The sequence below is a fragment of the Dinoponera quadriceps genome, unplaced genomic scaffold, assembly GCF_001313825.1.
Source record: "Dinoponera quadriceps isolate SergipeBrazil2010 unplaced genomic scaffold, ASM131382v1 scaffold1308, whole genome shotgun sequence".
NCBI lineage: Eukaryota > Metazoa > Arthropoda > Insecta > Hymenoptera > Formicidae > Dinoponera > Dinoponera quadriceps.
In genome coordinates, this window is record NW_014555613.1 from 3,019,990 (window position 1) to 3,033,561 (window position 13,572).

Here is a 13,572-nt window from a genome sequence, read left to right on the forward strand (position 1 = left end):
TTTTAATTAAAAAACGTACAACCGACTGAAGGAAGATTTTTTATCGGTCATAAGTTGATATATTTAATTTCTGATGTATAGTTGAACTGTAAAAACAGTTTTTGCCGAACTTCATAGAACTTCAAATTTATACAATTAATTAAACATTTTTCGACACCGAAGGAATTTAGTTAATTGTAAAATTACAATTTTTATGTTTTATCATGAAAAAATGTCTATTTTATAGAATTTATGTCTGATATTTTAACTAACGTAAACCCGATTCATCAATTTCAAAGCATTGAAACGCTAAACTCCTTTCAACGCCCTTTGTTTAATTCGGAATATCCTGTTGTCGGTTTCAAATATCGGTACAACATATTAAGTGTCTAAGCGTAAATGCATCTTTTTCGTACTCAGACGTAGTTAGAAGCACTTCCAATCGGATAGACCTACAAATATCTTCGCCCGTATTCCTACTAAGACATTCAAAAAGAACCGTCGCTTTATCTCATTGCTTGGATTAATTATCTCGTTAGTTCTTGTTCTTTTTCGAATGTCTTGCTGCATTCGTAATTACTTATCTGTCTGCGCAGGTACCGAGTAAAAATATGTTTTAGTACGTCGCCACTCCTCAACTCGTTTAAGTACACTTGTGCCCAAGTACGTTCAATTAGAAGGTGCGGTTTGCATTTGCATTTCTGCTTTGTCCACATTATAAAGTCAACTATGAAGTCGATTTCGGATACTTTGGCGTGTGAAAGAAGGAGGTCAAATTAAAAATTCCATAATTATAGATTAAATTATGCAGATTCAATCGTCAGATGTTTGTTTAGCAATTATTATTCCGGCTATTACACTCGAAAGTTTTAAAAATATGGCAGTTTAATTAAAAGAACGAATATATAATTCGAAAAACTTATACACAGATATTCCTCTCCCAAAGGGTCGCAAATATTTTAATAATTAATGTTGTAAAAATCGATATTTCATATAATCGCTGCTTAAGAAGAAAGTTACCGTGGACGTAAATTTGATTCTACGTCACATACATCATATAAAATATGTAAAAAACGCTAACTTTTTAACGTGGACACAGTATTGATGCAACATACTCTCTTGCGTTCGCACCTATTTATACTACAGCATATCGTATCTTTTCGCAAGTGTGTTTTCGCTTTTCTTAACGTACGCGCGTCTCCATGTTGACACCGTAGCGGGATGTTGATGCCACTGTTAGTTGGTATTTGCAAATACAATAAAAAGATTACTAATAAACCGTGCGAGTCCACTGACGTCGTTATCGACTATACTTGAAAAATGTCATCGGAAGCCCGTGGCGCAACGCTCGTGTCGAAGATGGACGTCGTCGGCGTTGTCATTGGCGGAATTTCGCCTATTCGGGTTGGGATAGCGTTAGAAGTAGTTATCGCTGTCGTAATCGTCGTCGATATCGTCGTCATTGTCGTCATTATTGGGGCGGTCTCTGATACATCTGACGTCGTCGGTACCTGCTGTAAATAAAATTAATATTTGCGTTTAAAGTTTTATGAATATATATGTAGAATCTATAAATTAGTATGAAAAAAATGTTATTTATTTTATATTTTATATAATTTTATGGCCTGTGTGTCTATATACTAGTTGTTAACTTATGTATTTCATCTTTGATACGCATGCGTCAAATCTCTGATATAAAATATTAAGTAGTTGATTTATTGTGCCAACAAAATATTTTTCTCCGTATAATACACATTGCATTCATTACACATAAAGTCACGTTCATTTCTCAACAGTCAGTTTATGATGGTAATTGAGAACTATTATGACCGACGATAACAGATAGTTATCGTGGACATCGCTCCAACTTACCTCGTTGTAAAAGACTTCCTTCCCTTCTTCGACCGAAGGCAGCAACTCGTCCGTAGAATGAGGAGTCCTAGGGCTGGGTGTCGGTACTACCTGTTGCTGCTGTTGTTGCATTTGTTCCCGCTGCTTTGCCAGTCGAAGTTCTTGAACCGCCTGACGTTGCTCCTTATCGTTCCTCTCTTTCTCGAGCCTACGCGCGCTGTAGCTACGGGACGAGGACGTTGAACTGTGAACCGACGCTAAGCTAGGACGGCGGGAACCTATACGAAGAAAATAGACACATCGTGATGTTGGAGTATATTCTTTAGTGAAGCTAAATCTCTCTTCTACGCTAGGAAGAATATAACGTCAAAAGGCGGAAAGAATCTACTGCACTTGCGTTACTAGTGGTACGGCTATAATTGCTAAACTATAATATATATTTTTGCGATACCTTTGTCGGCGCGATTAATATTCGACGAAGCGGTGGGAGTGGAAGCTTAGAAAAGAAAGAGTCGTGCTATAAATTGGATAAAGGGAGACACGTATAAACGCATGAGGATGATAGCGAGAACACCCAGTGAATTCTTAACGAATGTAAAAAATCACAAAGGCAATGGCGAAATAAAAATTATTTGTTGAATATTTTTTGTTGTTTTTGATGTACCTTGGAAGATGATTGGGAATTTACGCCTGCGGAAACATGCTAGATTCATTGAAGGAGACACTAAACCAAATTATCAAGTTTTTTGAGATATCTAGGAAGTCTCATATGAAAAAGAATGACTCGTGAATGATAAATCGAGATGACAGATGATAAGTACTACCATGTTTGTACGAAAAGTACAATTGTTTAGGTGACGAATTGAAAACTGTCAGAATTGCAACGGAATTATTTCACGTATTAAATAATTTTATAAATAATTTTGCGCACTATAGGTGTTACATTGAGTTGAAATTTGAAGAGAATGCCATTTAAAAAATAATTATTTTGCGGTGTATATGTGGGTAGGTTTGATCTATACTCTGGATCGGTGCCGAAACGCCTGTAAATATATAACTTGCTCAGAAGTTGTTCGTGGATTCTTATCGGAATGCATATCCTCAGGCGCGCTTCTATACTAATGATACGTTATACAAGTCTGAGAAGCAAATATTTTTGACTTAGAAAAATACGTAAGCTAGCAAAGCAGGCTATACTAAAAATATCATATCTATTACTTTGGTGTTATGTGAAGGGCTACAGCTTTCCCGGCAAGAAAATCAAGAATATATCTCCATGACACGTGTTTCTTCATCAATATTAATTTTAACGGTAGTGTAGATAAATGTCAGTTTTATGGGGTCCTCACCGAGAAACTGGCCCCGTGTATTCATGCGATTTTATAAATTTATACGTTTGTTTGTGTGTCTGTGGTATGTGTGCAGCGAGCTGGACTAGTGCGCAAAGATTTCGTGTTTCTCTACCTGTCTTACCAGAAAAAATTCGTGAACGAGCAACGAAATCGGCCGCTGCCATCTTGCTATTTCGTAACACACTTGTGCTGCGTTATTTTATTTGCAGTGTCATGTTTTCTTACAAATGTATTGTAAGCCTACTCTTTATACGCGGCTTTTCGAGTTATTATATGATATACAACTGCTCATTATATATATAATTGTCTGACTCGAGACAATGGTGGTCAAGGAAGTTGCCTATGTTCCTTGGTTTCTTAGTTTTAGGAGGGAAGAATGCTTCGTGAATTGTAACTTGTACGTACAATTGAAGTATTGAAGTTATCCGGCGCGCTTACATCCGTAAAGATGCTACATCGCTGATTTTGTCTTCTTCTTTCATAAAATAAAGTGTCGACGGCTCGAACGAGGAGATATGCTTCTTAAGAGTTACGAAGAAAATTTGACGGCCGAGTGTAAGCGTATCGGAGAGCATCAATATACCCGATTGTGCAAACGTATAACAGACAACTGTAGAAATGACGTGAAATAGAAAGTAATAATTATGTTACGATGATGTACCGTGACAATGACTGGTTCTCCATTTACACCAAGTATATAAGAACAACTAAATATTGTCGAGAGAAATCAAAACGATTGAGAACGAGGAACAGAGAAACAGTTGCGTCAAAAGTTACCAAATTTTTCATTGATACTTGAGTAGAATCGCATACGTAGGAATTACGGAACGAGCAGCAGATTCGTTCGGTGAGTGAGACGTTACGAACACACAAGCGAGATTATCGAAGGCTGAGTTTTCCGTCGGAACAGCCGGATACGCGGATATCTAAAGACAGTTATCGGCAACAGCCGGTTACCATGATGCAGCCAGCGATAGTAACAACGATACGAACCGATACGAAGCATCGTTGTTATTGCGGCCGTCGTCAGTCATTATCATTATCATCATCATCATCATAACCGGCTGCTTTTTTATCGTTACCACCGTTGTCAGCACAAGAAGCGAGTTGCGTTGACAAACATAAAAAAGATGTAAGAGATACACGAAGAAGAGTACGAAGACAGAACTAGAAACAGATAGTCACACATAGCCATGATGAAGGGGCGGGGAGGTACACATGAATCTGTCACTGCCAGGGTAACATATTTGTGTGAATGAACACAGCAGTCGAATGACGCCGACAACAGTATCCCCGTCAAACCACACACACACAGACGGGTATTCCTGTACTCGCTGTTTCGTGTTTACGTATTCGAGCCGCATCGTCATCGCGCACCGAGCACGAACACGATACCCGATGTCGATACGCGTGGGTCGACAAGCAAACAGGAAGAACGTCATGAGCGAACGTTAAAGGGGGACAAAGAGTGGAGAGGAGGTAGAATACATCATATGTATGTACGGGAGGACACGAGACACTGAGGGAGCGACAGAGGCAGAAAGAGATCGTTGATCGTCTACCGAGGCCGTCGGACGATCCCTCGGCTACGTCACTAAGGGTACGTCGGTGCTTGTTTCCGCCTTTGGTCGCCTGCAGGTGACACGATATAAGCAAGATGGCTGCGGCTCGTGCCGCACCTGCTCGGGACGCCGGTACCAAAGGTCCGCGACTACCGCCACTGCTGGGCCTCCTGGTGAACGCACAACTGAGAGGCCCGGCGCTGCCGCTCCGCTGGCTCGATCGCGAGGACGGACGTCCGTGCAGCGTCAGCGGAATGCCTGCGAAATTATTTTCGGGGAGTTATTTCTGTAACGGGGATACGTAGTATAACGTGAGGATCACGTAGCTACTTCGGCCCTCAACCCCTTTTCGTGTTCTCGGACATGATGGACTCTTCCCGTTTGACCTTTCCAATGAGGTTTCTCGCAAGCTGATGCCGTCCGGCTGAGGTTTTAGGCGAAATACCCTCGATGCCGTCTGTTACCGTGATATCGCGCACATGTCGATAGGATAGAATATCATTTAGCTTCAACGTCTTTCCAATAACAGATAGAAACAAAACTTGGAAAAATTGTATCTCATTAAAAACGAAATTAAATGCGAAGAAAAGCCTGTTAAGATTTCTCTTGTGAATAATACTTTTTTAAACTATCGTTGCGAAATAATTCCTCCGTGGAAACAGAAAAAATGATTCTCTTATTCTATAGATTATTTTTAAATGAAAATGGTAAAGTTAATTTTCGGTGTAGCTTTATGTTTCTTGGAAATATATACTTTTATGCATTTTATCATCTTACGGCTATACATTATTGGCGATACGATTTTCAAATATATTCTGACGCGTGACGTCGAGAGCAATGAAGTAAAACGAGAATAGATACCTTCGAAATATATACTATGCATCTTTTCGATATAGAGATACGCTTTATCGATTTAGGTAGATAGATGAGAAAGTAGGTTTTCCACGAAATGGGAGGATAATTGTGAGACGAAAGTTAAAGCTCAACGCGTATGTCTGCTGCAGGAATGTAGTAGCAAATGATGCAGGCTAATTAGGAAAATTATGCAGATTAAGCGGACCGTTTTACTCTTATTCTGCTTCTAAAAACGAAAATATGATATAAATTATAATATATCATTTCTCCGTTTACCTAAATTAAATTGTTAGCTTGCAAGTTGTCATCATCGACATTGCAGCATTAACTTACGGTGTCATAAAAAGCGACGCTAATTCCTTTAAATCGAGATAGGTGTTTTAAGTGTTTGAGAAGGAAGATTGAAAAATATTGCGCCAAATTTTTCAATTATGATAACATACTCGTATTAAAATAGTCTGCCTCTCAAAACGAAAAAAAATGAGTCAGATACTATTAGGTGTTAACCACGACATACGCTCATTAGAAACTTTATTTTTCTCTATCTTTAAAAAAGCCTTATTTTAAAAATATTACTTCTGCAAATTTATTTTTAAAGCAAAAGAAGTTCATTGATAAAGAGAAGTAAAATCGTTACTTGTTTTTATAAATATAATCGATATTATTGCAAGACTGATATTTTCCCGCAATTGTAATATATTTGATGAGGTATCTAAGTTTCTAAAGGGATTAACCGGTCGTTACTTACCCGTATCGCTGGAAAACAGCATGGGTGGCGCATGGTTGGCGTTGGCGTAATGCCGCGGCCTTGAATACCTCGCCCGGCTGAATAGTTTGAGCACGAAGCATATCATCGCCGTGAAGATGGCTATCCCCGATGCTATGCAGAGTAGGGTTGGGATGTCCGTAGTTATCAGCACCAGATCTGTCGGAGAAGATTACGGCGAATTAGAAGGACGCAGCTCGATAACTCGTCGTGAATCAATATTGGAATAAATTTCCTCAAGGCCTGTCTAGTGACGATCGAGGTCATTTTATTCTAATTTCCGCGATAAAATCAATCAGATACATGGTTCGTGAACGTCACTAATTTTCTGTATGAAGTCAAATAATTGATTAATATATAATTAAAATATATGAGGGCGACCGAGAAAACTTTTAATCGCAAGTTGAGTCAGCAAGCGATATATATATACGTGTAGTATTCTTAGAAAAATATATTAAATGTAAGATAACACACCTTCCGCGCAGAAAACCTTCTTGTTAGGCCTAGAGAGAGCAACCCTGTGATATCCTTCTTCGCAATCGCACACGGCATTGTGCTGAACCTGGGTACACGTGGAATGTTGATCCTCAAAAGTGCACGTTGCACGGTAGAAGCACTGCTCTCCGAGTCTTTTGGCTAGAAATCGATCGTTCGAAACGACCACGCTCATTAAGAAGCATATCTTTTATTCAATAGGAAGTTGATCAAAGTCATCTATTTAAACAAGAGGTTTAATCTTTTTTAAATTGTCAACAGAACTTTACTCAATCTTCGAATTCCACATCTCTATTCGTTTCAGCAAATTGCTAATTCGTCGCTTTTAGGTTGATATTTATTGCTTTTGTCTGTAATGCAAATTCAAAAAATGTTTGTACGCGCCTGACTGGAAGATAATATTTTACTTTGGCCATTGTCATTTCATTTAGAGGTGAAAATTTTCCACGTGTATGAAAAATATTCTCGAATCTCTCAGTGACGAGCAAAAATATTTACGAATTATTCCACGTTTTTGTGTTCTTTTATATTAATTTAACCACTTTTATATTAATTTAACCTTTAACTTTTATATTAATTTATACGATCTCCTAAACACGTTTTTAAGTTATATTGGAATATTGGAAATTTGCAAGGTATATTTGCGTTTTCGCTCGTATGTACACGACGGCCAGGCATGCTTCACATTCGACGTGTAAAACAAACGTGCACACGGAGTCTTTTCACACCGGACCGGAGAATTCATTCAGGCCATCAGGAACGCGCGAACATTTATTTTCACCGACCGTTACCATAGAAGTTATGATATCGGAACGACCTACTTGCGCGAGGGTTAGTAGCTACTAGCTCCTACGTACGTTTGGCACATCCCTTGGTAGGCCCGAGACGAACGGGGTAGAACTTTTCGCACTCGCAAAAGCCAGTGATTGCATCACAGAACACGTGCTGTAGCTCGGGATTGCACACGAGATCGCAAGGCGAGCCCAGGTACTGCCCCTTCTCTGCAAGAAAAGAGAGAAATTATATGTATAGTATCTTCATTTTTAATCGTACTTTCGCATACGGTGGATGAAAGCAATACTCTTCAACTCGATTATGCAAAAGCGCAAGCTTTATTAGGTCAAAGCTGAAAGCTTCGTGCTTTGCGGTTTTGCTTATCTTAACAGAGTTTTGAAGAGATAAGAAACTCTTAATATATCTTAGCTTGTCCTTTCCTTGATACGTTTTATATAAAAAGCGATTTTAATAAATGCATTATCTCAGGACAGTTATTAAGTTACCTAGAGAAATAAATTGGAGGAATAACTGTATGATAAATTCTCCAACTCCGCAAATTTTCCGGATTAATATGTATAAAAAATTATAAACTGAAACGATATATGCAATATTTGATATTATTGCATCGATAATTTATAGATGTTTAATTGCGATCAGTATTTTTGAGATATAAGCCATTTTACACATTTAATTAATCCATTTGCACCATTCGGGAACGATCACTAATTGGCATTGAGCCAGATTTCGTGGTTAGCTTGTTATTCAATATATAATGAGGTGATATTTCATGCTCTTTAGCCTTGTATTTTTAACCAAATTTTATTCGATTTTAGATCGATGGTAGAAAAAAGTTTAAAAATAAAATTAAAATATAGAACTTTAAAAATAAATATATAATATATGGCTCAAAAATTTTAAGTAGTTTGTACGTATTTCGACTTTTTTAAACAATTTAAGAATATCTTATAGAAGTATACGAAATTTTTTTTAATTGAATACAACAATAAGATATCTTTCGTATATTTATGGAAAATTTCTTGTTTTCATGTTAATGTAGGAACATATGTTTGTTAATAATAAATACAGAAGAGAGAGTTAGTACATTTTACGCATTTTTGATCGATGACGGCAAATGAATTGTATTTGCATTATTATTTAGCATTTCGATAATATCGTTTCAACGAAGTACGATATCGTAGCGAGGCGAGTAATATATATCAATCCATTTGTAGAATTTAGCTACAGTGAGCGGGCGGCGTGCCAAACTTTTCGCTACGAATTCACCTCTAGAACACTGTAACTGTATCGTCATTACGTGCTTTGTTCCTTTCGCATTAGTGGGCCAAGCGATAATCATTAACTCCTTTGGCACGCTTTCAAATTGCAATCGCAACAATGTGTTAGTAATTACAAACTTTCTCTAATTAAACATCTCCAAAATCAGTTATAGTAATGCATTCTTTGTACGCTCGAATCAGGTAAATCGATTTTTCCACTATTGCTAACGAAGACACTAATTTGTTGCGAATGAACGTATTACGAATAGGCCGCGAAGATTCTTCTTAGATCCTCCGTGTTTATCGTTCTCTTTGTTCTATGCGTATTATAGTAACACTAGGCGATGAATTCATTGTTCGAACATTGTTATATTCTTAAAGTATTAATATCGCGTTAAATCGATTGAGGACAAAAAATTCTTATCATGCATCGTATTCTTTTTTTATTCTACATGTAATTGTATAATATGGTTATTGCGGTTTTGCTTAAAATCCCTTACGTGAGATAGCAATAAGTAAATTTTAATTCGCCGATTCAGCGCACAATTTTTATCTGAAATCACTAGATTCAAGAAATAATTTCGAAGTTTCAATTCACAGACTAGTGTTATTTTTACATCTTCATCTTTTAATGATATTTGTATCTCGAGTAAATATCTTTATTTGTCAGTCGACTACGACACGTACTTCTCATCGGGCTGTATTATTCGGCTCGACACATAAACCGCTTGTTTAATGACAATGACAGTCGCCGGGTATAAATGTTCCGCGTGTTATTTAACGCCGCAGACGCCTATGCAAATACGGAGATTCAATATTACAGAACGCATTGTCTGATGGATAATAGCGTCCGTGCGACATAGTTTATGTCGATTCGCGACGAGTGTCGTACTTGCTCGCAATTTCGCGCTCTGTGCTTAGAAATGCAGCCTCGCGGGTGAATTTCTTTTTTGCGAGACCGTGTTTAATTTCGCGATAGGAGTTCATTGCACGCGTACATACGTGTTACAGCCGCTTCGCGTGCATTCTATCGTTTCCCCATCGAGCGAAAACTTAGATTAGCGTGGTTTACAAAGAATCTAACGCGAGTTTTTAATAACGGCTGATGGATCGGTGCATGCGTGCAACTTTATTAAAAACGATGATAAGAAAAATTATGTTCGAATCGTTAACATTATTTCAGGTTACTCTGACGGCTAAATTCAGATTGCGGAAAATTTACGAAAATATATCACGCAAATGTGAAGAGATATTTATTTCTAATATTTAAATAAATTTATAATTTTTATTCGTCAAATTAATGATATCGTATATAATAACCCATTTCTGCTGTAATAATCTATATTTCTTAACATGACAATCAAACAAGTTTGATTGTCATGTTAAGAACGCTATTAGGCTTGAAACACACATTCTTTTTTGTTGCATATTCATTTCGTATCACGGTCAATTAAACATTTAAGCCTTGCTTTTTCGTGTTAATCAGTTTGTTCCATCCGATTGCTCCTTCCATACTGATAAAAATGCACGCGGTTTATGAATGAAAAGATATATAAATGATAAGCAATCTTTACTGTCTCGTTATTCTCGCATTAAAAATCCTCTTTTGAAAAAGAACAGAGGCGCAACGTACGCTTGTACGTTGTGTGCAACTCGCACACGCGGACTCGCGGAACGAAGCGAGCAGCATCCATTAAAATCAATACCGGCTTGGCGTGCTTGGCGCGAAAATCAAGAAGAATGTGCTTCCTTCTCGGTTAAACCAACGCGTGCGCTAAACCACCCACTAGAGACACTTTCTATTTTTCCGGAGTGCAAGAACGACGTTATGCGTCTTGCAGTAAAACGCGACAAAGCGAGTAAAGAAATATCAAAAAAATAAGCTGAGATACAGATATAGTACTACATAAAGTTTAAAGATATCAAAGAAGAGAAGAATATATTATCATAATTTAACAAGAATTTGAAATTTATTTTCAGTTGTTTTAATAAAATTTTAAGCGGCAATTAGTGATAGAATGTTATAATTATACATATAAAAGCTTTATCTCTATAATTCTAATCTCTATAATTTCTAATAATTTAAGTAATCAAGTAATTATCGTATTCGCTTTTTTCAAAGCCTAATTTTCTAAAATTCTGCAATTTTAATATTTAGAAAGAATTATTTTTATGCGGAAAGACATCTCACTCTTGAATTGATGTAAAAAATAACGCATCACGTTTTTCCTGTCAAACTGCTAAGATTGTAGATTTTATTATACGAATATCTGCGCAATTGGAGATATAATTGATTGAAGATATAATTAACTTGAAGATATAATTAATAAGCATTACATTCGAGAATTTTCGTGATCAAAGGTTTTTAGATGGATGAGCATTCTCGAGGAAAGTGTTTGCGCGATGTACAGCAGACGCGAATAAGGCGAGGTCGGTAAAGGAGAATCTTTAGATGCTTCACTTTCCATCGTTTCACGTGAAAATGGAGTATCGTTTCACATGTATGAACTGAACATACTTCGATTGCAAATTAAACAGAACTCTTGCATTAATCTGTTACATTTATCGAGCAAATTTTCACGTAACAACAACTGTATTATTTTATTTCCATTTTTATCAAATCTTCCTTTTTCTTTTTGCCTTAAACTTTATTTAATTTTCGTTTGTTGTTTCATTTGCATCTTCTCGAAGGAATTGTAATTCTCTTCGTAATTTTTCATTGTAATCTTATTGCCTGGGAAAGAATCTTTTTCTAAGGTTTAGTTTCTTTTTCTTTTTAATTAGTATACACGGTAAATAATTAATTCATTAATGAAATGCGCTCCTGTGCTTTAAAGTTTAATGAAATAAAATTTAAATTTTAGCTACATATTGCTCTCATTAATTTTTGACATTTTTATCTAAAAAAATGTGTAATCTACATAAAAATATGTAATATACATTATTATAAATTTATAATAGGCACTCTTTTCTTCTCGTATTAAGCAACAAGATATTCTTATTTCATATATTTAAAATATATGTATTAAAAAATATATATTAAAACACTCCGCGATCGAAAACAAAAAAATATGTATTAAAACACTAGAATATATAAAATTATAATTGGTCACACACACATTGCAGTAAATCAAATGATGACTTAATTGTAGCATTTCTTTCACAATAAGTTTCGATATGAGATTGTACATAAGCAAAACGTTTCACATTAACAAATACAGAACGTAGACATTTGAGAAATTGAAGATCTCGTAATTCCTTTTACTTCGAAATTACACTTTTTTCAAGAAGCAATGTTATTTAAGATAACCCTTGTTTCGATTGTTATTACAAATTCGATTGCTGTGAAATCCACACTAATGTTTCACAGTATATTTACATATCTATACATATCTATTTGTATTTCATGAATATGATACGAAGATGTAAAAGTAGGAAAGTAGGAAACGATATTCTGAGTTTTAACCGGTGTCTTAAAATTATCGGCGTTGAACAATCTTTTTCTTACTCTCACGGACTCTTTGCTCCGCGATCGAAATTACAAGCAAGACGACGACGATGCACGACGATTAACTTTTTTCACTCTTCCCTTAAGGTCTTAAAAGCAAAAAAAAGATTCACCCGTCAACGATCCCTATCCTTCTCAAGGCCTTTAAACACCTTCACCAACATCACCTAGGTAACGAATAATCATCACAACGTTACCATCGAACCATCCTACGCAGGTCCTTGGCTCCTAAATGTTTCGTCAGAACGTCCCGTCAATGGCGACTTCGCTCAGGAAGTTAGGCTTTTCAGACACTAATCACACGCCTCTTAACTATCCAGGCGAAAATTCTCGTCGGCGATTCGACGAAAGCGCACTCGGGACGATCTTTACATCCCCTCAATCACCGATTGATTTAAAGGCTCGCTGTTAGGCACCCAGCAGCACTGTCGACCTCACCTCCGGTGGTCGGTGCACTTACTCTCCCGAGTATCGCCATCGACCTGGCGGAGGCACTCACCCGCGGTAATATTTGTCTCGAGATAGTCCTCGTCGTCGCCATTGGTGGGTATCTGTCCGTCGTCGTAAACGTCGACGTCTTTGTCGAGGTAGCTGGACCCGCGTACCGCGTCATCACCTCCTGGCTGTTCTCGGGTCCGGCGTACCTGCCGCGTGTCGCAGGTGCAGGCGGGTATCAAGAAGACGAGGCAGGTCAGCAGGAGCCAACAGCAGCAGCAGCAGGTCAGTCTCAGGGCGGAGGGAAGTGCGCTCATCGCCCCCGCGGCGCGAGTCAACCCCCGAAACCGACCACCGACGGCGCATCGACATCCTTCCCCGTCGCCTGCTCTCCCCTCCCTCCCCGCNCAGAGAAGCGCTCTATGTCGCGTACGCCACGTTCGTCCGTGTGCGTGCGCCCGTGTCTACTTCCGTGGCGGCGGACACGGTACGGGGTGCAGCCCCGTGGATACGCGAGCGGCCGCGACGCCGAGGCTTAACCTCCGCGCGTTCGCAACCCCGAGCACTCTCTGAGGAGATGCGATACGGGCCCGCACGAAACCGCGCCGTCTCGTTCACTGACGCCGCGGGTCCTCAGGAGAGAGAGAGCGGCGACGGGGTTGCAGCTGCGCGCCGCGGCTCACCTCGCCCAGCCTTGCCGCACCGCGTCGATCGC

The 13,572-nt window shown here is 38.3% G+C and overlaps 1 protein-coding gene across 2 annotated transcripts; it reads right to left on the bottom strand.

The window, feature by feature from the left end:
• Positions 1-1,222: 1,222 nt before the first annotated feature.
• LOC106744893 lies at positions 1,223-13,221 on the bottom strand. Of its 2 annotated transcripts, none has more exons than XM_014620024.1 (7): positions 12,922-13,221; positions 7,718-7,861; positions 6,840-7,001; positions 6,348-6,524; positions 4,862-5,002; positions 1,852-2,108; positions 1,223-1,493 (listed from the first exon to the last, which is right to left on the bottom strand). In XM_014620024.1, exons 1-7 carry the CDS (start codon positions 13,172-13,174, stop codon positions 1,287-1,289), a joined length of 1,341 nt encoding a protein of 446 aa, XP_014475510.1. In that variant the 5' UTR covers positions 13,175-13,221; the 3' UTR covers positions 1,223-1,286. The 2 variants fall into 2 exon arrangements, with proteins under 2 accessions (XP_014475510.1, XP_014475509.1); XM_014620023.1 differs by having other exon boundaries at positions 4,745-5,002.
• Positions 13,222-13,572: the final 351 nt, after the last annotated feature.

Excerpts from the sequence above, each read along its gene's own strand:
- LOC106744893 (XM_014620023.1), bottom strand. The coding sequence starts at position 13,174 with ATGAGCGCACTTCCCTCCGCCCTGAGACTGACCTGCTGCTGCTGCTGT. Across the intron at positions 5,003-6,347 it reads GCTGTTTTCCAGCGATACGG|GCATTCCGCTGACGCTGCAC; the intron begins GTAAGTAACGAC and ends ATAATTTCGCAG. Across the intron at positions 2,109-4,744 it reads GGGATCGTCCGACGGCCTCG|GTTCCCGCCGTCCTAGCTTA; the intron begins GTAGACGATCAA and ends TTCTTCGTATAG.